The sequence below is a fragment of the Anoplopoma fimbria genome, chromosome 5, assembly GCF_027596085.1.
Source record: "Anoplopoma fimbria isolate UVic2021 breed Golden Eagle Sablefish chromosome 5, Afim_UVic_2022, whole genome shotgun sequence".
Classification (NCBI taxonomy): Eukaryota; Metazoa; Chordata; class Actinopteri; order Perciformes; family Anoplopomatidae; genus Anoplopoma; species Anoplopoma fimbria.
In genome coordinates this window covers 8,100,543-8,124,702 of record NC_072453.1, presented here as the reverse complement: position 1 = coordinate 8,124,702, position 24,160 = coordinate 8,100,543, and the positions used below count along the sequence as shown (strand labels likewise).

Below are 24,160 nucleotides of genomic sequence, written 5' to 3'. Positions count from 1 at the left end.
TTCTTATCTTGGGATGATAGAGTTATTTCCTTGTGATAACAGGGTTATTGTCCAGTGATAATGAGATAATATTCTTGTTGTCTTCTTACGTTGAGCAAACACAAAAAATAACTTTATCATGTCATTCAAATCTGTCTTCCTCATTTTACAACAAGATCTTTACAGAGAAATGAAGCTCAGTGATCCTGGTTTTATCTCACTTTGGAGAAAAGCATATTTCATTATTATGGAAGCTTTAAAATACATACAAGATACATAAGACTTTTAAAAGTAATAGTTGTAATCTAAAACTTGCTGGACAAATATATTTTCGTAACAAATCTACTACAAATCTACTACATGCAAAAAATTATTAAAATTATAATAATAAATTAAATGAGTTAGTAGCACAAACTTAGATTAATTTATGATACTTTGAAAGGATATAAATGTTGTTGGCTAAACATAAATCCCATCAGGTCTGATGAACATGTATTTTTGCCTATAAATCAATTTAAATGTGCCTTTTAATGTACATTTTTGTTTGAAATGTACATATCTTTCTGAAGATGACATACAGTGAGATTATTCTGCACTGTCCATTACGTGACACTAAACTGATGAAGGCAAAAGCTTTTGCCTTTAGATAAATATCAGTTCAGGTCCCTGGAAGCTCGATGAAGAAAAACTCCACACGGAAACCAAAATGATGCAAAGCTCCACCTTTGTGGCTAAACCACAAAGACCCCGGCATTAATGATACAAGAAACCACAGTCAAACACCAAAGCAAAAAACAAAACAGGCTGTTCTCTCACAAGCAGGAAACACAGCAGAACTGTTTTTAACTGAAAGTCAGACATAAAGAACCACGGGACAAAACACACGCCTGATGTCAGCAGTCAAAAGTGTTAAAAAACATAAAATAAAATGGCCAAAATCATCACGTTAGTAGTCAAACATACACAGTAAATATGTATTACATCGGACCACAAGGTAGAGACTTGAGTCTGGGGGGTTAAGGGGGAGGGAAAGGGGTGAAATGGGGTGGGGGTGGAGGGGGAGGGGCCTATTCATGCCTTCAGCCTTACCTGACTTTGGGACTAACATTAAGAACGGACACGAGGAGAGAATAAAAGATCAAAAGATCATGAACAAACAGAGGAGGGAAGAGATGCAGAGAGGAGAAAAACAGGCTGGAAGAAGGATGACAGAGGCTGACTGTCTGTCTGTATATATATATAACTAATTAGCCTAAACTCTAAATTTTCGGACTAACAACAGAGCGTCTTCATCCCAGGGACCCCACATGTACACTAATTATAGGGACTCATTACAGGGTTTTGAAAAGGGAGGAGTTATTTCAGGCATCAAGGGTTCCAGATGTAACAATCTCTGTCAAATTTATGCATATATTACTGCATGTGACACCTTTGGCACTTTTGAGGGTGGATGGCTATGAAACTGTTGTTTTAAACATCAGAACAAATAAAGAGCATTAAAAATACATCTGATTTATTCACTAAACACTCATAAGTACAAGTATGTGTGTGCAGAATTTAAATATGCTATGTTTCTGTCTACCTAATTAATAGTCCAACATTTACTCTATTTTTAGCTCTGTTTTTGTTCTCCACCCCTTCCTAAATTATACTACTGTACTGTATGTACACCACCTAGTTGTTAAATCTGTCTGTCTGCAGTTGGGTACTGAGCACAGTGAGTTTCTTAGAGTTGTTTGTACTGAAAAAAGCTGCCTGTTGCAGCTGGAACTGTTGAAACAGAAACAAAACAGTAAAGTTGTGAGCCTTAAAACCAAAACAATGAGCTAAAAGACGCACAAAAAACTCCATAGAGCTGAGAGGAACTGCAGGGTTGGGTGGTAAATCTCTGTGGGTTTGTCACTATGAGAATCCCTTTTCACGTTACACATAATATTTTGATCCATTGTTGGTATTAAAATGTTGATTAGTGCAGCTTTAAGGTAAAAAGTTAACTACAACTCCCAAGAAGCATTTCAGTAAGAGACATCCAGCCACAGATCTTAAAATCATACAGCTTGTGCAGCTAATGTCAGGATTACACTCAATGCTGGATGAGTTCAGCATCCATGAAATGATCTGGACTTGCTACGTATCTATTCCATGCCTCTAGCTGGCTTCTTCGCCATAGCAACAGCAGCTGAGGCAGTATGGGTATTGTAGTATTTAGAGCACTCAGATATCCAAAATTTCTTAGGGAATTTGAAGAAATAATTACATCTGATGGCCATAAAATAAAACCTATAGTATCATTAAATTGTCCAGTGTTTTTATGTTGTGGAAGAGAAAGATTATCAATAAAATAAAACTTTAAACGTTAATTTAAAACGGGACAAAACTATCTCAGAACCAAGCGGCTCCTCCGACGTCACAACTTCATATTAGGTAGGCATAGGAATGTATCAACAGCGCTAAAAAGTTTTAGAATAATGAAAAAAAGAACAAACAAAATACATAACATTAATTCAACTTTCTTTCAACTCCGTAATACTGATTTTGTAGATAATTCACTTCCTAAATTGACTGAACTGGAAGTGATTTGAACCCGTTCCAACATCAGACCACCAAATTTGTTAAACCGATTCACACACTCACAGACCCCGACATCCCACCCCCCCACTCAAACAGAGTGTGTTGATGTAACCCAGGGCTCAAGGCCATGGAATCGAACATGTTTCTAATTTCCTGTGGCTCAATGTCCGTGTGTGTCACTGCTCAGATATTCAATAACCCCCCTCCCTCTGGGGCGGGTTGCACAAGTGTCAATAATTCGGTGTGAGCAAAGAGGTTCAACACGCCACAGAAAACGAACTACGACCTCCCGCTGGGGAGAGAAAAATCTGTGTCGGGGGTCAGAATTATGTGGAAATTACTTAATTAAGCTTTGAAAAAAGACATCTATACTTCTATGAAATTATGGAAACCTTGGTGAATTGCAATTACCATAAACAAACGATAACACTTGGAAATGCCTAACACATGCCTGCAATTAAAATAAGACAATTTCTATAAACCCTGTCACTTCCTGTCTAAGATCTCACTTTGCTTCTTTGGTTAAAGGTTTTCTCTCTTTTTGAACAAGAAGAGCTGTGGAGCAATTTCCTGTTTTGTACCGCATTATGAGCGATTTCTTTTCACACCAATTTTTAAGGAGGAATCCAACCACAACTATACGTGTTTTTGTTAATTATGAGGTTGTAGAAGCTTGGTGATGTTGTATATTTCTTGCAGGGCTATTTGCTACTGTTGCTAACGAGACTAGAAATAAGCACATATTTAAAATGTCTTATAACTGTCTTCAAACAAGTCCTCTTTGGATCTCCAACAAAAGGTTAAAAGTCGTTGATGTATCACAGCTAACGAGCAACAATAGCTTCCTCCATTTCGAACTCCTTGGCTCTCTGTTCTCTACAACTGTCAAGATGGTTTATTTGAAATTTTGCCGTTTAAAACACCTTTACACATCAACAATCCTCTCGTTTTGTGACAGCTGTAATTTATTTAACGACTTCTATCTAAATTCTGTATTAGTCATATTACTGATCATCCACTGTGGGGGTTATAGTGTCATAGTGTGTCTCACCTCTGTGACCGAGCGCCCACGCTGAAGCCCATGTAGCCCTCCTGAGGGAGCGAGTCGTCTCCCAGCTCCCTCAGGTCCTGGGGGGCCAGATATTTGTCCGTGTCCCCCGTCATCGCATCGTCACCTACAAGGTTGAAAACATGCAGGAAAAGTGGGATAGGTTAGACTTTGAATTTCCATCTTTTTTCATGGTTTTCTGCCAGTGTGTGGCCAGTTAAACTACTCTGGAGTGTTGATGAAAGAGAATGAATAAAGTCAATAAGAGGAATGAATCCTAAAACCGAGAAATGAGTCAGCATTTTTGCACATTCAGCTCCTTCGTCTTGAATTGAATTGTTTTTTTAAATGGGTTTTAGATGCCTGAAATAAGGTCTGGGGTTAAAACAAGCTGAAGAGATTTTAACGTTTTGTTTAAATATACAGAGTGAGATTTATATGTTTATAAATCTCAATTTTGAAGCTTTTACGTGTCTTTAAAAAGGCGATTGCTGAAAAGGGGCTAAACGAGGCTACAAAACTTCATCACGCCGACTAGTCCACCTTTAACTTAGAGGTGGTGACGTGAAGTCATGTGACCGTGGTGTAGTTCCTTTATAGCCTAACGTTAGCTTCTGTTGATTGCTTTCAAAATCATAAAAGTGGTTTTCATTTGTGACGATTATCTTGATGAACAAAACTTGTAAGTATCCAAAATGCTTGTTTGTCACAAAGATCATTTTCTGCAATAATCAAAAAAGAACCATTGCAATGCTAACTTCTGGGGTTGGCATACAAAAATACATCATCCCTGCAGAGCTCTGTAATCTGCTTTATCTGAGATTGTGTGACAGTTTAAAGCGTAAAACTCTGTGAATGCAAATATTATTCTTTTAGTTTTGTCATGCATGCAGAACAGTGCTGCTCTTTTAGTCCGACTGATCAATGGAGCTTCTGCCCAGAGGCTGTTTTCCATTTCAGCTCTGGTCCAACAAAACGAAACACAAACAAAAGTCTCTGCTGTCTTTTTTGTCTCAGTCACACAAATGACAAGCAAATGCTAACAGCAAAGCGTGCAAACAATAGATAGTGCTGCTGTCAGTGACTTTCTGTAGTGAGGTTAGTTTAGAGAGCAAACAGTAACAGCAATAACAGCAGTTCAACAGCTTCATATCTGAATAAAATAACCACAAATGAATGTAAAAAAATAGAAACACACAGCAGAAATCTATGTCATCACAGCAAAGAAATCATTCAAGCTATAGAAAAAGTGGTTAAACATACGTTACAGGACAAGCAGTGAAACAGAGAGCAGCATGTTATGCCTTCTCAGTTCTACTGTAGATCCTGTAGCCTACTGATGAACCGCTGACTGCAGAGTTGGGAGCAGGAGAGGAGGAGTTAAAGAGGGGAGCAAGTGCATGCAGGCGAAGAAAACGAGAAAAAAAAAAAGAGTGGAAGATAAAGGAAAGGAATTCCAACGACCACAAAGCACCGGAGACCCCCGCCTCACCCTCCTGTCCCCTCACCCCCTGCTGCTGCAGCACCCCTCCCCCCACTCCCTGAAACTTTCTCCCACACACACACACACACTTTACAGAACCCATCTTGCCACATTCCGACCCATTCAAACCCTCCTCTTGAAGCGAGACACAACTCACCTCCTGCTTTAAAGCACTTCATCCAGACAGAAGTCCAGTTTGCAGGATTTGCAACCCTGAACTCACTTTTCCTTCGACTTCACTTCAACTCTCTCTATCTGTCTGTCTCTCTCTCTCTCTGCTGCACACACAACTGTCTGTCTCTCTTCCACAGCCCGGCGCTCACACAAACAGATCGGCTTTCTCCCGCCTACCAACCCAGGATTATCCAGTGTGTGTGTGTGTGTGTGTGTGTGTGTGTGTGTGTGTGTGTGGGACAGACACCTAGAGCTCTCTGCAGGACAGAAATAGTAAGTGGGTGTGTGACTCAGACTAAGTTGTCTAACATCTAAACTCTACCTACAGAATACGTCCTTCCTAACTCTTTTATTTTGTCCTCTTTTTGCTTTGTTTGGTTTTTATATTGTCTTGTCCGTCTCCTTCCTGTCCGTCTGCTTTGTTTATCTCTCTATCTACTAAATAGCACAGATTCCTTGCTGTCAGTATTCTCACTGATTACTTCATCCTCCTTGTTTTTGTTTCCCTCTTGATCTCGACATCTGTCGACCTCAAGCTGATTCCGTGTGTCAACTCACCTGTCCAACAACTTCTGTCACCTCAAGAGGTGGCAGTGAATGCAGAAATTCATAACTCTTTTGCATCTTGGAGATGACATAACAGTATCTGTCTGCTTGTTTTGCTTTACAAGCGTAAATCTTAATAAGACAAATAATAGAGAGTGTGTGTAGAGTAAGCTGCTACAACCCTCGTCTTCAAACCAACAAATCAGAACATTGCATTAAAATGACACAGAATACAATTTTAGCTGGTGACATGGTAACATGCAGATATTGAATAAATCAATGCCAATTTTTGAATGAAGTTCACGAAGTTGGATGAGGCCATTTACTGTTTGTTTTTTTATATCAACCAGGATGCACTGCCCTGTGACATACCTGTATACGTCCATTTATTTGTCAACATATATTTATAGCTGAATTATCTTAAATTTTCCTCCTGACATATTTTATTTATTTTATTTATTTTATTTATTTTATTTATTTTATTTATTTTTTTATTTTATTTATTTTATTTATTTTATTTATTTTATTTATTTTATTTATTTTATTTCCTATTGTCCACTCCAGTCTGGGAGCCCATCACATAGCATTTCACTACACAGATTTACTTTTGTATGTGACAAATTAACCTTTGAATCCATTTAGAGAAACTGCAACTGAGTTTTCATTTGACCCATCTTGCAAATTAAACTTTCAGAGGGGTACTCTATCAATTTGCTGTCGGGGTTCAAGAATCAAGTCTTGAATCCTTGATGGCAAGTCTGAAGTTCTCGTGAGGAAATTGCAAGTTATGATGTGAGTCTTTGGGGTCTGAATGCTGAAGATCAAGGAGACATTTTTTGTCCAAAGCTGTATAAAAGTGTTTTTTTTACAAGAATAACAAAATGTAAGAATTAAATATTCAATGTTTCCATGATGATCAAAACTAATGAGGCTTGAATGTTTTTAATTCAGAGACTCAGGTCTTAAGGGAATCAAGTCTCAATGACTCCAAATCAGCTAAAAAAACATCAAATAAAGTCTGACTTGAGTCCAAATGTAAATCATCAATAAGATATCATAAGAATATTTCAGTTAAAGTGTGACAACCAATTGACATTTCACAAAGAGTAGGTTGCCTTCTTATTAACAGTCCTGCTTCTATTTTTTTTAGATGCAGCTATATTTAGAAGATTAAATGCCAAAGCCAAAGACAGGCATGAAAGGCCAACGATGAAAACGTACCACAGATTTAAGATCTTCACCTTTAATGCAACACTTGAAATATGACATTACTAAACACTAAATCAATTATTGGAACAAGTGGAAAAGTGGCAGTAAATGTCAGCTAAACATGTGGTAAATATGTTATTGCAGTATAAATAGTTAAGTTATCTCATGATTCAGATTTAATATCCAAGCTGACCACATATTAATTAACTTTACAGCTCTGGAAAAACTCTTCTGAGAGACCACAACAGTTTCTAAAAGACTGCAGAGGGTTTAGCTGGGCGTCCTGATTTAGATCATGGACTGTGTGTGTGTGTGTGTGTGTGTGTGTGTGTGTGTGTGTGTGTGTGTGTGTGTGTGTGTGTGTGTGTGTGTGTGTGTGTGTGTGTGTGTGTGTGTGTGTGTGTGTGTGTGTGTTATTGGAGATGTTAATCATTGCTGTTACTCCGCTGGTATGTGAGCCATTGAGAGTATGTGTGTGTTAGTGTGCTTACAGTTCCTATATTTTTAGATCAGAAATTAAACATGGCGACTCTGGAAGCAAAAAAAAAAGCAAAGACAACTACTCGCAAACATGCACATAAATATACATATAGAATAATTAGTTCAGCTGCACCAATTCAAACTTAGGTTACTGGAGTTAGTTACAGCGTCATCATCGGGTTTTTTCCACTTACAGGAATAGCTGATGCAGATATTTCCAACATCCATCTCTGTTCAAATGAAGCACAAATACACCTTCAACCATTTTTCCACCCCTTTAGAATATCTACTTTTTTCTTATCCTGTTTTCTGCTTTCTACACATCTACTGCAAGTTTGGTTCACTACAAACATGAACACACAACATATTCAGAGCCAAGAGCCATAATTAATGGGACAGACCTGGAATTCATAACATCCTGTACAGGCCATTCTATCTAGAGACCTACTGTATGTTACATAATATTGCATATCTATCTATATATATATATTAGAGCTGTGAAATATGTCACGACCCTACATGAACCTGCATAGTTTCCGTACAAAAACAAACCAACCCCGAACCACCACAGCAGTTTTGAGCCCGACCCAGATAACAAACCCTAATTTCCACCGTAAAGAATATATCTAAAAATGTATTACAAGCTAACGTCTTTTCAGTGCAGTAACAGACATTTGTGCGTAATCTTCGACATGCGCCTTCTCCTACCAAATGTTCAGCACAACCCAAAACTGCCATATCAAAGACAATGAGGTCTGCTTTCATATTCTTTTTTGTAAAACACAGAGAATTTGTCCCAAAGCAAACCTGACCCGATTAAAGCCGGAAGGTATTTTAAGAAATTGTGTTAAATATAAAGGACAGCAGCAGAAGATGCCTCTATGGAACAACTCAATCTCTTTGTTGCATGATATCGGCTCATATTTAACCATTGTGGGAAAATAGACGTTTCAGAAAAATAGATTTCTGTTCAGACATCATAAAACATGTGTTAACCTACAGCTGAGAGGTGACCATTCTTTACCCTCAATGCAGACGCTTTGACAAAAACACCAGAGGGCAGAAATTATTGATTGAAAAATCTCAATATATCATTTTCTAGTTGTTTTCTTTCCCCCTCTCCACCAATCTCATAAGAGAAAGTCAGTGTAAAGTTCAAGTTCAGCCGCTTTTCAGTCACACTAGAGACCAAGAGAGACACAAAGTAAACACACACACACACACACACACACACACACACACACACACACACACACACACACACACACACACACACACACACACACACACACACACACACACACACACACACACACACACACACACACACACACACACACATACACACATACACAAGCAGCTGACACCGTGTTTGCTTTTGGCCCCGAATGTGTGAAACTACAATGGAAGCGTCACTGACAAGCCCTCTGAAGACAAAGGATTCGAGTGTGTGTGTGTGTGTGCCGTCTACTCCACAGCTTGAAAGAAATCTGTCACAGTTGACATGGCAACCAGGAGTGGAAAAAAGGGGCATATTCCCTGCGTTTAGATGCATTAAAAATACTGGCGGCTTTACAACAACACAGCATGAGAGAGTCGAAGCAGCTAAAGGTACAGAAGCGAGTATCTCACATATACAGAACCTGTGACTAAAATAACAAAGATGGAGAACCCTTTACTAGAACATATCTCCATCAGGGTATTTTTTACTACTTTCCATTAAATAAAGCACATATAAATCTTGACACCAAACAGAAACAAGAGATTGTAAATATTAAAAACAGATGACATACAGAAAGAGGTATGAAAGAAGAAGTGAAGATTTAAAGAAGAAAATTAAAATGAATATAAAATGGAAAATACCTTCTTCCACATCAGATATATAGTCCTCTGTGATCATTTCGGGGACATTGCCTCTAAAGACTGTGTGATTGGGATGGAGGAGAAGGTTAGAGAAAAAAAAAAGGAAACAAAAAATATGGAAAAATGTAGCTTAAATGTCAAATGAAGAAATATAATGAGATAAGTTAAAGATGGAAGAGAAATGTTGGCTTTGTCACCTGAATTACTACTCAACAACAACAACAAAATAACTGTTTCCATAACAACAGTGGGGAAATTTGGCAACCAAACAGACCAGCACTGGGAACTACTTTTGCCAAATATGACTCAACCTGGGATTTTAAAGACTTTTGCCGTCCAGCCCGGATTTTGTGACTGAGGTCAGGTTGTACGGGGAAATCTGTTTATTTAAAGTGATACAGATTTAAACATCACTAAGGTGTAAAGTGAACCCTTACCTTCATCGTCTGACATGTCCAGCACCTCGTTCATGGTCTCTGGAACGTTCATCTTGTGCTTCTCTATCACAGTCTGTCCGACAGAGACACAGAAAGTCAGTTGTGACAGAGTAGTCTTAAATCAAAACAGTTATTCTTATAATGTTAAGCAGTTTTTCATTCCTTACTTCCAATTGCAGTTTTTTTTAATAGACGTTGAGCTACAATGAAATTCAAATTCAAGCCTTCCTGCAGATGTTTCACATAAAAAATCTAGCAGGAAATAGCCAGATTGGTCCCTTTGAGCAACTTGAAGGCTTTTAATGTGAAACATTGTTACAGGAAGTCTTGAGTATCATTGACATCATTTTAACTTAAAATGAAAAAATGGTAAAGTAGAACTGACTGCAATTAAATAGTGGGTCATATCAGTGTTTCTGCTAAAATACAGTCTCCTCTAAAACATGATAAAATACATTTAAAATAAAAAATTCTACTTTGCATTTATTTTTGAAAGTGAATGAAAACCTAACCCTTACTGCAGATGTTTCACATTAAAAGCAAACAGAAAAGGGAGGTATAATGCCACAGGAAGGCTTTTATTGTGACACATTTCTGCAGGAAGTCTTGAGTATTAATGATACCACTTTAATTCAGAATAAAATAAAATATGACAAAGGACAGCCGACTGCAATAAATTAGTATGTTTTTTCTACCAAAGAGAGAAATTCAGCAGCAGACTGGAGGGTTTGTAAATGGCTGCTGTTTGGGCATTTATCGATAGAGTTCACTATGTTAAAACAATTATGCCTCTTATTACTGTAAATCACAAAAAGGAAGGATTTGGAAACAATACATTTAATGAAACACATTCTCACCTGAGTGGTCAGAGTTTCCTCTGTGACCACTTTGAGTGTGTCAACCACAGAGATGTAGCCGAGCCTCCTGGCGATGGACAGAGCGCTGTTCCCATTCTGGACAAAAAAATAATGACAATAGAGGAAAGTGATTGATTTGAAACAGTATCAAGAAATCGAAAATATCAAGCGCTAGAGGCAGCACTAAAACGATAATCATTAAAGCTATTTAACATCTCATTCACTGTGCAGACACGAGTATATCTGATACGTTTGGTAGAATTTGCTGTTAAAAAGCTCATAAGTCAGAATTAATTGTGTGTGTGTGTGTGTACTAACAGCTGTGAGTTCGTTGGGCGATGCTCCATGATGCAGCAGCAAGTTGATGATGTGTGTGTGTCCCTGCTGTGCAGCCTGATGGAGAGGTGTGTATCCGTTCTGCAGGGGAGGGAAAGAGAGAGAGAGGAAGGTTTACATTAATGTGGAATTCAAATCTCTTCTTCCCTGAAATAAAAGAGAAAGAGTTACATATATACACACTAAATGGTTACCTTGGTCTTAGCGTTGACCTTCGCCTGATTCTTCAGCAGGAAGTTGACCATCTTCACGTTGCCATAGTGACAGGCCACATGGAGAGGAGTGTATCCCAGCTGATGATACAGAAAAATTATTAGGAAAAATGTGATCAGCAAGGAGATGATTATCCGGGTTATCGGTGATAGTGTTGTCTATTCTTTGCCTGCTTAAAACATGTAATTTAAAAGGTTCAAATTTGCTTCTGAATAACAATTTTTTTGACTAAGGGTTCTGTTTTAGAACCCCCTGATTGGGTTCTAGATGAAAATCCTTGGAATATTATAGGGCTCTCGATGGGACCTACTGGCTGGGATCTTCATAGCACCCTTAGAAAGTGGGAAGGTTCAGGAGAGAACAGAAAGGGTTCTGGGTGAAATCATTACATCATAGAAGGGTTCTCTGTAGAACCTCTTATAGAGAGCCTGTGGGTGGTACCTTTCATTGATTGTTCTAGGTATAACTGTTTTTTTAAGGTAGAACCCTCGGAATTGGATCCAGATGGAACCTCTCTATCACCATATATTCATCTATCCAACTGCAGGGTGACAGACAGACAGCTTTTTGTTTTTACTAAATTTTATCCATCTTTCTTTTGTTGTATATATTGGATTTTTCAAGTTCAAGAAACTATTTAATATAATATTATTTCTTTACAAAAATTTGAAATATGTCCTGTCTTTTGAAATTTGACAGAAAACATTCAAAGATAATAATAACAATGTTTCTAGACATACTGTTCATGCTACTAGATGCAAGTGTTGGTATTTGGATGGACCCATGGGGCGACAGACTCATATTACTGGTTTTGTGCAGCCAACAGTCCCAAACCCAAAGATATTCAATTTATAATAGTATAAAACAGATAAATGCAGCAAATCATCACATTTGAGAAGCTGGAACCAGTGAATAATTGCCATTTTTGCTTGATAAATGAACATTAGTGCGAGAAGACACTAGTGTTATTACCTTGGTCTCGGGGTCTATGGTGGCTCCCTGGTTGACTAAGACCTCAGCAACGTTGACTTTATCCTCTTGGGCAGCCAGGTGGAGTGGAGTCAGACCGGACTGAGGACACACAGTTAAATAAACAGACAGAGTTAAATATATAGATAGAGAGAAGATGTGCAAACAGAATAGAAGTTGTTACATCAATAACAGAAACTGTACATATAATTGGCAAAATAACAGAATCGTGGATAAAGAGGCCATTGAAAGTCAATAGAATACACAAACACACATGCATAGAGTTCTGGTACCTTATTGCCCATGTTTATGGGAGCGTCTCGAGCCAGCAGCAGCGTCACGATGTCCATGTTTCCTTCCTGAGAGGCGAGGTGCAGAGGAGTGATGCCCTGACGCGTCACGGTGTTGGTGGAGGCGCCGTACTCCAGTAAGGTGGTGGTGATCTCCATCTGGTTCTTCTTAGCGGCGATGTGGAGCGGTGTGTAACCGTTCTGGGTGCAGAGAAAGAGAGAGGATTGTTTTATTTTATCATGTTATTTTCATTTTCTTACACCGCTTGCATTCAGCTAAAAGTCAGAAATAGAATTTAATTATGAAAAAATACAGAATATTCTGAATCTCAATTTTGTTTAAATTTAAATTAAATAACACTTGCTTCATTTATAAAGTAATATCTGTTATCTGCATTTACATTTTTCTTTTTATTTCACCAATTTTGGCTACTTTGTGTAGATACATTAAATAAGAAATTAGGTGAACTAAGCTACACTTCTGTAGCTTTATATATTATTTATTTCAATTATTTATTCAAAGAAAAGTGCAATAAAGACAATCAGTTAATCTACTATAAATCTGAGGATCTTACACAGAATTTTGCATAAAGTTGCAATATTGTGATAGAAAAGAAATCGTAATATAAGTGTAATAATTTCAGCCGTGTCTTGCAGCAGCTTTCTCTTTTATTTGGACATTTTCTGAGACAGCTTTATCCTCTTAAAATGTGCATTACTTTTGGTTTTTAAACACTCTCTCACTTTATGTCCCAGACCTATTAAAACATTAGCTAAAATCCATGTCTTGTTTAGGGACCATTGCCTGAAAACACTGTCCGTGAGAGTAATAGCTATTGGGGCCTAACTAATTTCACTGGCAGCTCTTCCTGGATAGATCCTGTTAGAGTGTAAAAGGGGGAAATCCAACCAGCCAATCACAACGCTTCTCTCAGCTATAGTACAGGGTGTAATTGCATGTGGGCGACTGAAACTAGGTCAGCCTGCTTTCACCCAGAGCCAAAGAGTGAGATAGAGAGTGTGAGAGAGAGAGAGAGAGAGAGAGGTTTTGGTGCATCAGTGCATTGAGGAACATTCAATTTAACTCTCTTGGACCGACTCTTACCTTTGCGGCTGCATGCGGTGAAGCTCCCTGGTTGAGCAGGAGCAGCGCCACCTTCTGGTTATCATAGTGTGCTGCCACATGCAGTGGAGTTAGTCCACTCTGAACATACACACAAGGATCGTTAGGTGGTTAACGTACAGTAGAGTGGAGTGTGGTGATAAAGAGACTGTGAAAGCTTTGAGTGTTGCTATGAAAAAACCACACATTTGTTCCTCTAAAAAACATATTTTCCTCTCACACATCGGCGTTTAAACATGCGTTACCTTCCCAGCAGCGTCAGACGGAGCGTTTTTCTGCAGCAGCAGGTTGGCGACCTCGATCTTCCCGTATTTTGCAGCCACGTGCAAAGGAGTGAAGCCCTTCTGCAGAGACACACAACAGGAGAAGAATGTTAAACCAAATTTATAGCTAAATTTAATCTGAGTCATACTCCAGGTTGTTAAAATCACTTCAGGGAATGGTTTCTCATGATTCTATACATGGCTGCTCCGCGAAACCATATGTTTTTAATCACGTATAATTGAGTTTTTTTCAGGGTTGTGTCATGACATAACATGGGGAACTGATTATTTGGTACTTAAAGATGATGAAATTAAATACGTGCTCTGGGTGTGGAAATGTGTGTGTTACATCAGCTATGAGGAAACACAGATCCCTGAACCAACTCTGTCCAGAGAGACTCCGTGTGTGTTTGCATGAGGTGACTAATAGTTATGGGACTTGACAGAAACCAGACCGGTTTAATGGTTCAAGGACCCTGAATTTTGACCTTATGAATCTATTATCTGTTATTTGTGGATGTCCGATAGATGAATGCACATAATCTTTTTTATTAGATTAGATACGATTGTTTTTGAAACTTGATTATATTTAACTCTATGTTTTTACTGTAGCCAACATGTGTGCTTCATCTATCCTTTAAAGAGAGTCTTTACATCTTTATTCTGAAGCCAACGATACTGTCATTGATTACACCATTTTTTTCATATTATACAACATAGAGCACTGCAGTGATCGCATATTTTTTTAGGCCAACAACGAGGTTAACATCACACTGGTTCCCTTAAACAAAAATAGCCAGTGGGATTTTGGATTATTGCAGAAAATAAGCTCTGTTGCAAACAAACATTTATGATGCTTACATGTTTCGTTCACTAATAAACACCACTTTGATGAGTTTTGAAGTTTGAATGCAAAGTAAAAAGCTAAAAATAATGGCCTATTTAATAATAGCCCTTTGTCCTAATTTACAGTAAATCATATGGGTCCTGGGTGGTGGGAGCCTTTAAAGAACCTCAAGTAGAGTCTGTTTCATACCCTGTTTTTGCCAAAATCCAGTAATAGTTAAAAAATCCCCTGGAAACATCTACTCTATTTGACTCTTTTTAGAGTTTAGGGACAAAACTGTGGCCATCGAACGCTCTGATGAAATGATTAACGCACAAAGAAAGCTTCTCCAGGAACAGTGTTTTCTGACTCTAGAGACGTCGTTCTGACCCAACTGGTAGACAGTCAACTGTAACTGATGCTCCTCATCCAAGTTTCTTTGTTTTTGTGTGCCGCAGTAAAAGGATATGTTTGTGTGTGAATCATGGAACAACCTTTAGCCATCAAAACAAAAACCTGTGTCTGAGCAGCATCGGCCTCCAAACATCCCTCTTACCTTGGTAATGATGCCCAGACTGGCTCCCTGGTCCAGCAGCGTTGAGGCCACGTCTCGGTGTCCCTCCCTGGCCGCCAGGTGTAAAGGTGTGTATCCGGAGTTGGTCGTGGCATCTGGGCACGCTCCGTTCGACAGCAGCTGGTTGACGATGTCTTGCTTACCGAGACGGCTCGAGATGTGCAGCGGCGTCTGGTCGTCCTGGTGACAAAGAAACAAACATTTTTAATTGAATTAAGTTCCATGTTTGAGAAAACTCACTGGGTTTATTTTAAGGATGTACACGGATCTGAATAGGTTTTTGGGGAAAGTACAGAAAAACAGATGTTGTTTATCAGCCATAAGTTTAATGGAATAATCTGATTCCTAACTGTTCGGAGTGGTGTTCAGGCAGTTTATAAAACTTAGTTTAGTTTAAATAAAAGAGAGAAAAGGATGAAAAGTAGCAGTACAATTAAAACAATAAATAAATATATATTATAGATAAATATAAAAAATGTAAACAAATATTAGCTTTTCTACAATACTAAATAATAAATTTTCATAATTATGTCATTCCAGTTTTCTCCTCCTCCAAAACATTATCCTCTTACAATGAGAGCAAGAAGACGAACCCTTTGTTCTGTAATTAGACGGGTGCAAAGATGTAACCACACACTCAGGCACACATCATTATTGACAGTGACAATATCATTACTGTGTCTCAAAAAAAAGTCTATAAATATACACAGACACGTAAAATGGTGGTGGCTGATATTCAGGGGTTTCAATGTGTTTTCTATATTTAGAAGCAGATGTGGAAGAGCTATTTGAAAAGTGAAAATAGTAATGCCACAGTGCAAAAACACTCTCTTACAAGCAGTGGAGCAGAAGTTTAAAGTATGGAGTCACATAGCAAAGTACAAGTACAGCTAAATTGTACTTGTACTTTAGTAAATCTACTTAGTTACATTCCATTACTGTTCAGAAGGAGGATTTTTTGTCTGATGTCAGATGTGGTCTACCTTGGCCCTGGCGTCGACTCGTGCTCCATTCTGGATCAGATATCGGACCACATTTGACTGTCCGGCCCTCGCTGCCATGTGGAGTGCCGTCTCCCCCCTCTGCAACACACACACACACACACACACACACACACACACACACACACACACACACACACACACACACACACACACACACACACACACACACACACACACACACACACACACACACAACACACACACACACACACACACACACCAGAAAGAGGGATTGATAAATTATTCCAAAGTTTTGATTCTTCCTCTGCACTCCTTCCTGATGAAAACTCTCTTTCTGTTTATGGGAGGCAGAGAGAGAGAGAGAGAGAGAGAGAGAGAGAGAGAGAGACCCCCTTCCTCTCCACACCCATCTCACCATAATGACGTCCCATAATGCTCCGTTTCTACGGTAACCTGGCCACAGACACGGCGTGGGCGACCGAATACTTTGGGGTGGAAGAGTTGAGTGTGCAGCGCTGCTTTCCCCCTCTCTGTTTGCTTGTTACTCTTCTTCTCTTTCAACTCTTCATCCTATCTCTCTCTCTCTCTCTTTTATATTCCTCCTCCTCCTCCTCCTCCTCCTTTAATTTGAGAGTTAACGGGGTGAGTAAAAAGAGTTTGTAGCGTTTATGGACTAGATGAGAGTGAGAGGTCCTCTCCTTACAGACACATGGCATTAATAGACTTCCTCTACTTCAGCCTGAACTACAGAGGTTTTCTCCGTTCTCTGTTTGACTTTCTATATTTAACTATAAAAGTCTCTCTCTCTGTGAAATTATTTTGTTTCAGGGGTTGCGATCAACCAGTTGTACGTATTAATGGATAATACCTCATTTGGATTCATGTTTGTGGCCCCCTGATGAATTTAAGACCAATATTCGCTCTCGTTTTGCTCCGTTTTTGGTCTCCACCAACTCCTGAGGGAAAAATCTGCCTTTTTAGCTGATAAATGCTCCACTATGTTCAACACTATAGTCTCTAACTGTGTCTGTTTGCTGTTTTCTGCTGAGCAAGTAGTTTTCTCTGAACACAGCTGCCTGCCACGACCAAAATCAACACCATAAAGTCATTAAGTTAAGAGAGGAAATCCCTCTTTGATAGAACTGCTAACAAACTCATGGACATCTGAAACATGACAAGGAGCCACAAAACGGTCGGGGACCACTGGCTTAATCTTTACCAGAATGTTGCATGTTGTATTTTACAAGATTTTCACATGTTGTTAAATATAAGACAATACTCTAAAAGGAACTAGTTAACTGTGGCTGTCAAATAAATGTAAATGTAGCGCAGTAAAAAGTGCATTCCCCTCTGAGATGTACTGGAATAGAAGTATAAAGTTGAGTAAAATGGAAGTACAGCACTTGAGTACATGTAATTTAGCTACTTCCCACCACATAGAAGAGAAGCTGTGTTAATGTTCTTTTTTGAGGACAAAGAAGGACACGAGACGGAGAGAAACAAAGAAGGAACGGAACTCACCACGTTGCTTGTGTTTGGTGAAGCCCCGTGGTTGATCAGCTGGTGCACGATGTTGTCGTGTCCCATAAACGCTGCAACATGGATCGGAGTCAGACCGGACTGTTTAGGGAGGAGACACAGAGAAGAGGAGGGAGGATGTTAAGGGAAATAAACTGTATGAAAAATAAACTATTATTGTGATCTAGAGGGTCTGAGGAAACAAAATGTCCATATTATGTTCAGGGCTGCACAATAGTAGTTATTGAGTCCTAAAAGTATTATTTTCTTGAGTCTAATTAGATTATTTCAACTTTTTCCAAGAACTTTTAAGAAATCTGAGAGGGAATAATGAATTGCCGCTCTAAAATCAAGCAAAAAGTCACCTTATTTTTGAAAATTCGATGAACCAGGTTACCTCTATCGAAAGTGGTTAACATCATATCACAAGAGTGGCAGATTATTTTTCAGTTTATTATAAGACTTTAAGGACTCAATAAAAGACTAATAAATACTTGGTATGATGGGTGATTTTTTTGCAGCTTGTGCAGATGGAGTTGAAGTAGAAGCATGACATGTAAGTACACAAGTGATGTACAAGTATGTCAAAATGGTGCTGAAGTGCAGCTTTTCATTAATTAAAATATTATATAACTCCAACTTTTACTGCTGTGAAAGCTGATTACACAAAAAACAACTGACGCCGCAGTGTTTCCATGACACACACACACACACACACACACACACACACACACACACACACACACACACACACACACACACACACACACACACACACACACACACACACACACACACACACACCTACCTCAGTGACTGCCTGTATCGATGCTCCATGCTTCAGAAGAAGCTCCATCACCTTGACTCTGTTTTTCTTACAGGCGATGTGCAGAGGAGTGAAACCATTCTAATAAAAAACACAGAATTAACACAAAGATATGAACATTTTAAAGCGTAAAAATAGTCCCAAAAACTTTTCTTTTTTTCTCATGTGTTTCTCTGCAGATCTTGCTGAGCTGGCAGAAGATAAGTCTGGAACGGCGAATGGAAAATACAGTACAAAGCCTTCTTTTGCTTTTTCCCTCCTTCTGTCTTTTAGCTTTTTCTCTTCACTGCTCTGCATGCAAACCAGAAGAGCATGTGTGGAAATAATTGACTCGACTGTAAGCTGTTAGAAAGAAAAGGAAAAAAAGTATGCTGTACTGAAATAGATACTTTTCTTTACAACACGTACACTCTTCCTCCTCCCTCTCTCTCATTCGCTTTACTTTGAGGTTTCTGGCTCATTCCTATGACTTCATTTTCCTCTTTGGTTATAACGTCCCAGTGCTCTAACCACACCCAGACTTCTCCCATTACAGAACAGAGATGGTTGTCTTACAACAAGATACTGGCCGGTGTAACAAAGCCTTGTGTTTGTCTCCTTGTTTGTTTCCTTCATTCATTTCCTTCCTCCCTTATTTACTCTTTTTTGGTTGGTTAGGAGATGAAATCATAGAGACCTGATTGCAATACTTTCACGTTCCACTTCTACAACACCAAGAAACACTGCAGCTTATATTCTATTTATCTATTTTATACTTCAACTTTGGAGAAAATATCAATACCTTTCTCTAACTGTCTACTTTAAAGTCTATTTCCGATGTACACCGTTGATGTGCAGGTAGTTTTACGTCACTTTTGCGCTAAAACACGTGGCGGTAATCTTACAAAGCCGTACCTTGGCTAGTTACATTTTTCTTTAAACATTGCTCAAGTGTGAACTGAATCCCTTTGATGTAAAGGCCAAACCAGAACACTGCAAATACACAGAGAGAGATAAAATGCACTTCCTCAATCTTTCCTCTAAGAGTGCTGAAATAAATGTGTTATTTAATTATTATTTCTAATGAGAAATAATTAAAATATGTTCCTTCTAGTACCAGAATACTGTATAAGTATTTGATTTTATTTTGTTCACCTTACATAGTGGGACAAAATGGACAAAGAGAAACCTTTAAAAACCACAAACATCCAACCCTCAGTGACCCCAAAGTTATAGCTTTCATTCAAGCGCTTGAAAATATTCAGCAAAACATTTGATGTGCAGTATCTGAGCAGAAAAATAATTAAATGATCGCCGTTTTTAACAGTATCGAAGGCCAGAAAATAGGCAGCAGAATCATGTTTTCTATCAAATAAATGAATGTATGATGTTTATAAACATCTCACTCTTTCTCTCTTGTCTCATTTTCCTCAAACTTTCTGCGTCTCTCGATCAAATAAAGTAATTGATGACTTTAAACCCCCTTCACTTAAACTTCTCCCTCCTTATACTTATACATAAACATAACTATATATACTTTCCTCCCATTCCTTTCCCAACTTCCCAATAAATGAGTAATGAGTCTATTTCCAAAGCTACCGAGGACCAGCATCCTCTTATCCTCACCAGAGCCTTGGCGTTGGGGTTGGCCTTCTTGTCCACGATGACCTTCGCCACCTTGTAGTGACCACAGTGGGCGGCGACGTGCAGCGCTGTCAGGTAGTCGTTGGTCACATCGTCCACGGGAACCTCGTGGTGCAGCAGCAGCTGGACGCAGTTGAGGTGGTCGCCCTGCGTCGCCATGTGGAGCGGAGACAAACCGTTCTGGAGGGAATAAGGTCACAAGTTAATGTAGGCATGAAGGCAATTTCAGGTGTAAATGTTTTTAGGGAGAAGATAAAGCAGAGTGAGATGAAAACACAGGAAAAAGAGGATGATAAAGAGGCAAAGAGAGTGAGAATGTAAAATAATAAACCTTTGTCTTGGATAGTATCGGAGCTCCTCGGTCCAGCAGCATCTCCACCACCTGCTCATGACCGCTCCTGGCTCCACAGTGGAGAGGAGTCAGACCGTCCTGGGAAAAAACACAAACAGTACATCACCAGGTGTCCTAAAGCAGTACTTCACCTACAAAATATATATCGAATACTCAACCCTGTGTGAGATTGAATTCTTGAAGAAAACAAGATGGCATACCTCCACGGTGATCAGAGAATCAATACATTTAAAAAATAGTATTTTAAATAGTAAGATTGTAGCAAAGATGCATGTATTTAAGAAGTAGTGTGCATACAACTGGATAAATTAGACTTTGATTATACTGCACAAGTTGTGCAAGAGTTTGGCCCCAATTTACTTCAATTCATCGAGACTTTTCTTCTTCTTTTTGATTCTCCGTTCACGCTTAAGGCTTGACAGAAAACCTAAGCTTTCTTCAAGAATTAAAGGTAACATGGGGTGAGTAACTGATATACAAATGATCACTTTGAGGGCGAAGCATTCCTCTAAGCAGCACAGTGAAGCCCTCACTGCAGGTGACCCTTCACCTCCACACAGTTATAATCATAAATTAATTTAAAGGATTACATGCTTGTCTATGGGTTGAGAAAATCCCGAAACTATTAAAATTGCTATACAAAAGAAGCTGCTTTAACCCCTTAGATATGATGATGTAATATGAGTACAGTGTGTGCCTGCATTGTAAAATGAATATACACATTTTTGATTTGTTCAAAGCTATAAGCGTAAAACAGATTTGGAGGGTTGAGAAAAGCTGCATTATGAATAGTCCATATTAGAGAATAGTCTTTCCTCAGTGTGTATTTTTCAAGCCTCTAGCTTTATGAAAGTGCAGAGCATCCTCTTTATATATAAACATGATTTTAAAAATGTATATTTTGTGTGTGTACCTTGGTCCGTGCGTCTATCTTGGCCCCTCTCTCCAGCAGCAGTCGCACCATGTTGCCGTTGCCTCGTTTGGATGCTACGTGCAGCGGTGTGATGTCGTTCTGAGGAGAAAGAAAAGCATCGTTTCATCATTCAGACAAAAAGAAAAGCAGAATTTTATCGCCCAGTTTAGGTTGTATATATTTAAAGAAAAAAAAGGAAAAATAGGAACAGGACAGCAAACATCCTAGCTCTGTTTGTTGATCACATAATTGTCAAATAACGATGAAATTATGAAATGAGAATTCATGAAATTGTGCGTAAATGGACACACAAACACATTTCAACTAATATGAAGCCGTCAAACATGTTTCAGACAGCCGGTCTGCACCTGCAGCATTTTATTACATCCCCATTGTCTCAAATTTGCACACTGAACTACAGAAAAAAGGCTTTATTTGACAATGCATGAGGAAAATGGATAAATATCTCCCTCTAGGGGGGTGTAACAAATCCAGCAGCGACAGCTGCAGTGTTGTAGTTTAATCGCTTCTTGCTGTCATTGTTTCCCCTGGGTGTCTTTCTATAGGGCTGAACTGGAGGAGGAGGTTTTAATAGGACACTTTGGAATGTGGAGAGAGTATTTTACATGGTCTACTAACTATTTCATCATTACATCTGTATGACTACAAACTGCTTCTCAGTGGTCTCTGGTAGAAGTGTCTATGAACTAAACTGTCATTAAAAAACACAATTTGCACAGTTATGTAAATGTTAAAGGATATGGCTGGCTGTTATTCTAAATTTTATATTGAAAACTTTTACTTCATTTAAAGCTGCTAGGAGGAACGTATATTTTGTGTTGATTTTGGCGCTCCCTGTGGACAAAAGCGGTAGTGTTTCCGAGCTCCAGACTCCCTTTAGAAAACCTCTCATTTTACTGCAGTAGAGTCTGACAGTCTGCCCTTCTCAGTCCTGGTTCTGGTTCTCCCGTGCCCCCCTTCCCTCTAGCAGGTCCAGAAATATGTCCTGGGTCTCCAGCAGCGTGGTGCTCGTGTTTGCTCCCAGGTCTTGCTGAAGATAGTTTTGTTTATTGTCCACAGTTGTTTCTGCTGAAGGAGCAGCAGCATGATTTCGACTAATTTTGTGCTGAATCCGACCCGGTGGCACCGATGACGAGCATTAATAATATTGATAATATATAGAAATAGCCAATAATCTAGCTGATGGTCTTGTTTACTAAGGTCATAGAGCATCAGTATTCATTTGAGACACCCATGAAACCAGCATCCATTTCTGCAGTCTATAGGGTCACATAGCAGACTATATGTCTCCTCCTGCAGAGCGACAAGCACAGCTGCAGGATTACATGACCACGCTCGATGTCAGATTCCTGCACACACTCATACATACGGGCCCGCCCACATATGAGAGTCTGGGAGTGAGTGTTTGCAGCAGCACTCACTTCAAAATATGTGCATGTATGTGTGTGTGTGTGTGTGTGTGTTTGATGCAAAGTACCCACCCTTGCCTTGAAGTCCACAGCCGCCCCTCTGTTCAGCAGGAGGGTTGCTACGTTGATGTTGCCGTAGTGAGCCGCGATATGGAGAGGAGTGAAACCGCTCTGAGAGGGGCGAGAGACAGAAGGAGAAACTAATAATTAATTAAAAAAGAGAGAGGAAAAGAAGCTAAATATATTTCTTCATGAGCCACGAGCAAAGGCATGATGGGATATTAAATAGCGAGTTGGCTGAAAGCAACAGAGCAACAGAGCAGACGAGTCAAACATGCGTTAAATGCTGGATTTTCCTTTTATAATAAAATATATATTTGTATTTCTCTTGTGTAACGGTGACAGTGTTCAGGTCTGGAGTGAATGGGATCATAGTATAAGCAAATAAAAGCACATTAAGCTCCTGTTAGGAAAACCATGCAAAGGGAATTAATAAATTGAGCATCTATCTACGTTTTTATCTCAATTCCCCTTAAAATAAATCTACTTTTCAGTGATATGGTTTTATCTGAAAGGAAATATAAAAGACATGCAGGTGAGCATGCATCTGCATCAGTTATCTAGATTGAATAGGACATATAGTTATAAAAAAGCTGCTTTAAATAAACCAGGCCTGACCTAAAGAAACCTTTACATAATTTTAATACATCAAAGTAAACAGCTTGGATTAAAGTAAATATATTAAAGGGAAAATCATCCAAAACATGAATCCTTAGCTTGTTCAGATATTAGTTTGGTTTCTTTTTTACTTTTCCAAAGCAACAAACAGCAAATGCCAGCATGTATTGATCATGTGATCCAGAGTAAAAATCAAGGAGCGGATCAATTGAAAACTGATGAAACAGCGTCCTGGGCTCAGTGACAATAATTAGCATTTCCTCAAAGGACATTCAGCACAATTTCAGGCTCATGTTCGTTAAAAAAAAAGCAATTACCTAACATCTATTGGCATGCTAAAGCTCCTATAAATCAATGACTATCACTTCAGCCCTCCATTTTTTTCCTCTCATGGACAGCTGGGGGATAATCTTAGATGACACATGCATACAGCCGAATTGAATTTACACTGCAAGGAACAAAAGCATGTTTTCTAGTTGACTGATGTCACAAATCTTATTGTTACTATAACTGGAGTAGGATCACGTTACAGAAAGGTGCTACTGTGGATGGAAAAAGGGGAATTCATGGAGGAAAAGGATAAAATAATGTGCAGGTATATTCTATAACATCCA

General features: G+C 38.9%; 1 protein-coding gene across 2 annotated transcripts in view; it reads right to left on the bottom strand.

Moving 5' to 3' along the window:
- The window catches only part of LOC129091193 (ankyrin-3-like), a 144,971-nt gene that overhangs the window by 41,204 nt on the left and 79,607 nt on the right, over positions 1 to 24,160 (bottom strand). For both annotated transcript variants that reach the window (XM_054598712.1, XM_054598711.1), the window contains exons 8-25: positions 22,941 to 23,039; positions 21,439 to 21,537; positions 20,505 to 20,603; positions 20,156 to 20,353; positions 18,533 to 18,631; positions 17,728 to 17,826; positions 16,225 to 16,323; positions 15,224 to 15,421; positions 13,824 to 13,922; positions 13,561 to 13,659; positions 12,459 to 12,656; positions 12,169 to 12,267; positions 11,178 to 11,276; positions 10,966 to 11,064; positions 10,648 to 10,743; positions 9,791 to 9,863; positions 9,354 to 9,413; positions 3,602 to 3,725 (exon numbers count right to left, since the gene is read on the bottom strand). In XM_054598712.1, coding sequence (XP_054454687.1) covers positions 3,602 to 3,725; positions 9,354 to 9,413; positions 9,791 to 9,863; positions 10,648 to 10,743; positions 10,966 to 11,064; positions 11,178 to 11,276; positions 12,169 to 12,267; positions 12,459 to 12,656; positions 13,561 to 13,659; positions 13,824 to 13,922; positions 15,224 to 15,421; positions 16,225 to 16,323; positions 17,728 to 17,826; positions 18,533 to 18,631; positions 20,156 to 20,353; positions 20,505 to 20,603; positions 21,439 to 21,537; positions 22,941 to 23,039 — 2,036 coding nt within the window. The remainder of the gene's footprint in view (positions 1 to 3,601; positions 3,726 to 9,353; positions 9,414 to 9,790; positions 9,864 to 10,647; positions 10,744 to 10,965; positions 11,065 to 11,177; positions 11,277 to 12,168; positions 12,268 to 12,458; positions 12,657 to 13,560; positions 13,660 to 13,823; positions 13,923 to 15,223; positions 15,422 to 16,224; positions 16,324 to 17,727; positions 17,827 to 18,532; positions 18,632 to 20,155; positions 20,354 to 20,504; positions 20,604 to 21,438; positions 21,538 to 22,940; positions 23,040 to 24,160) is intronic.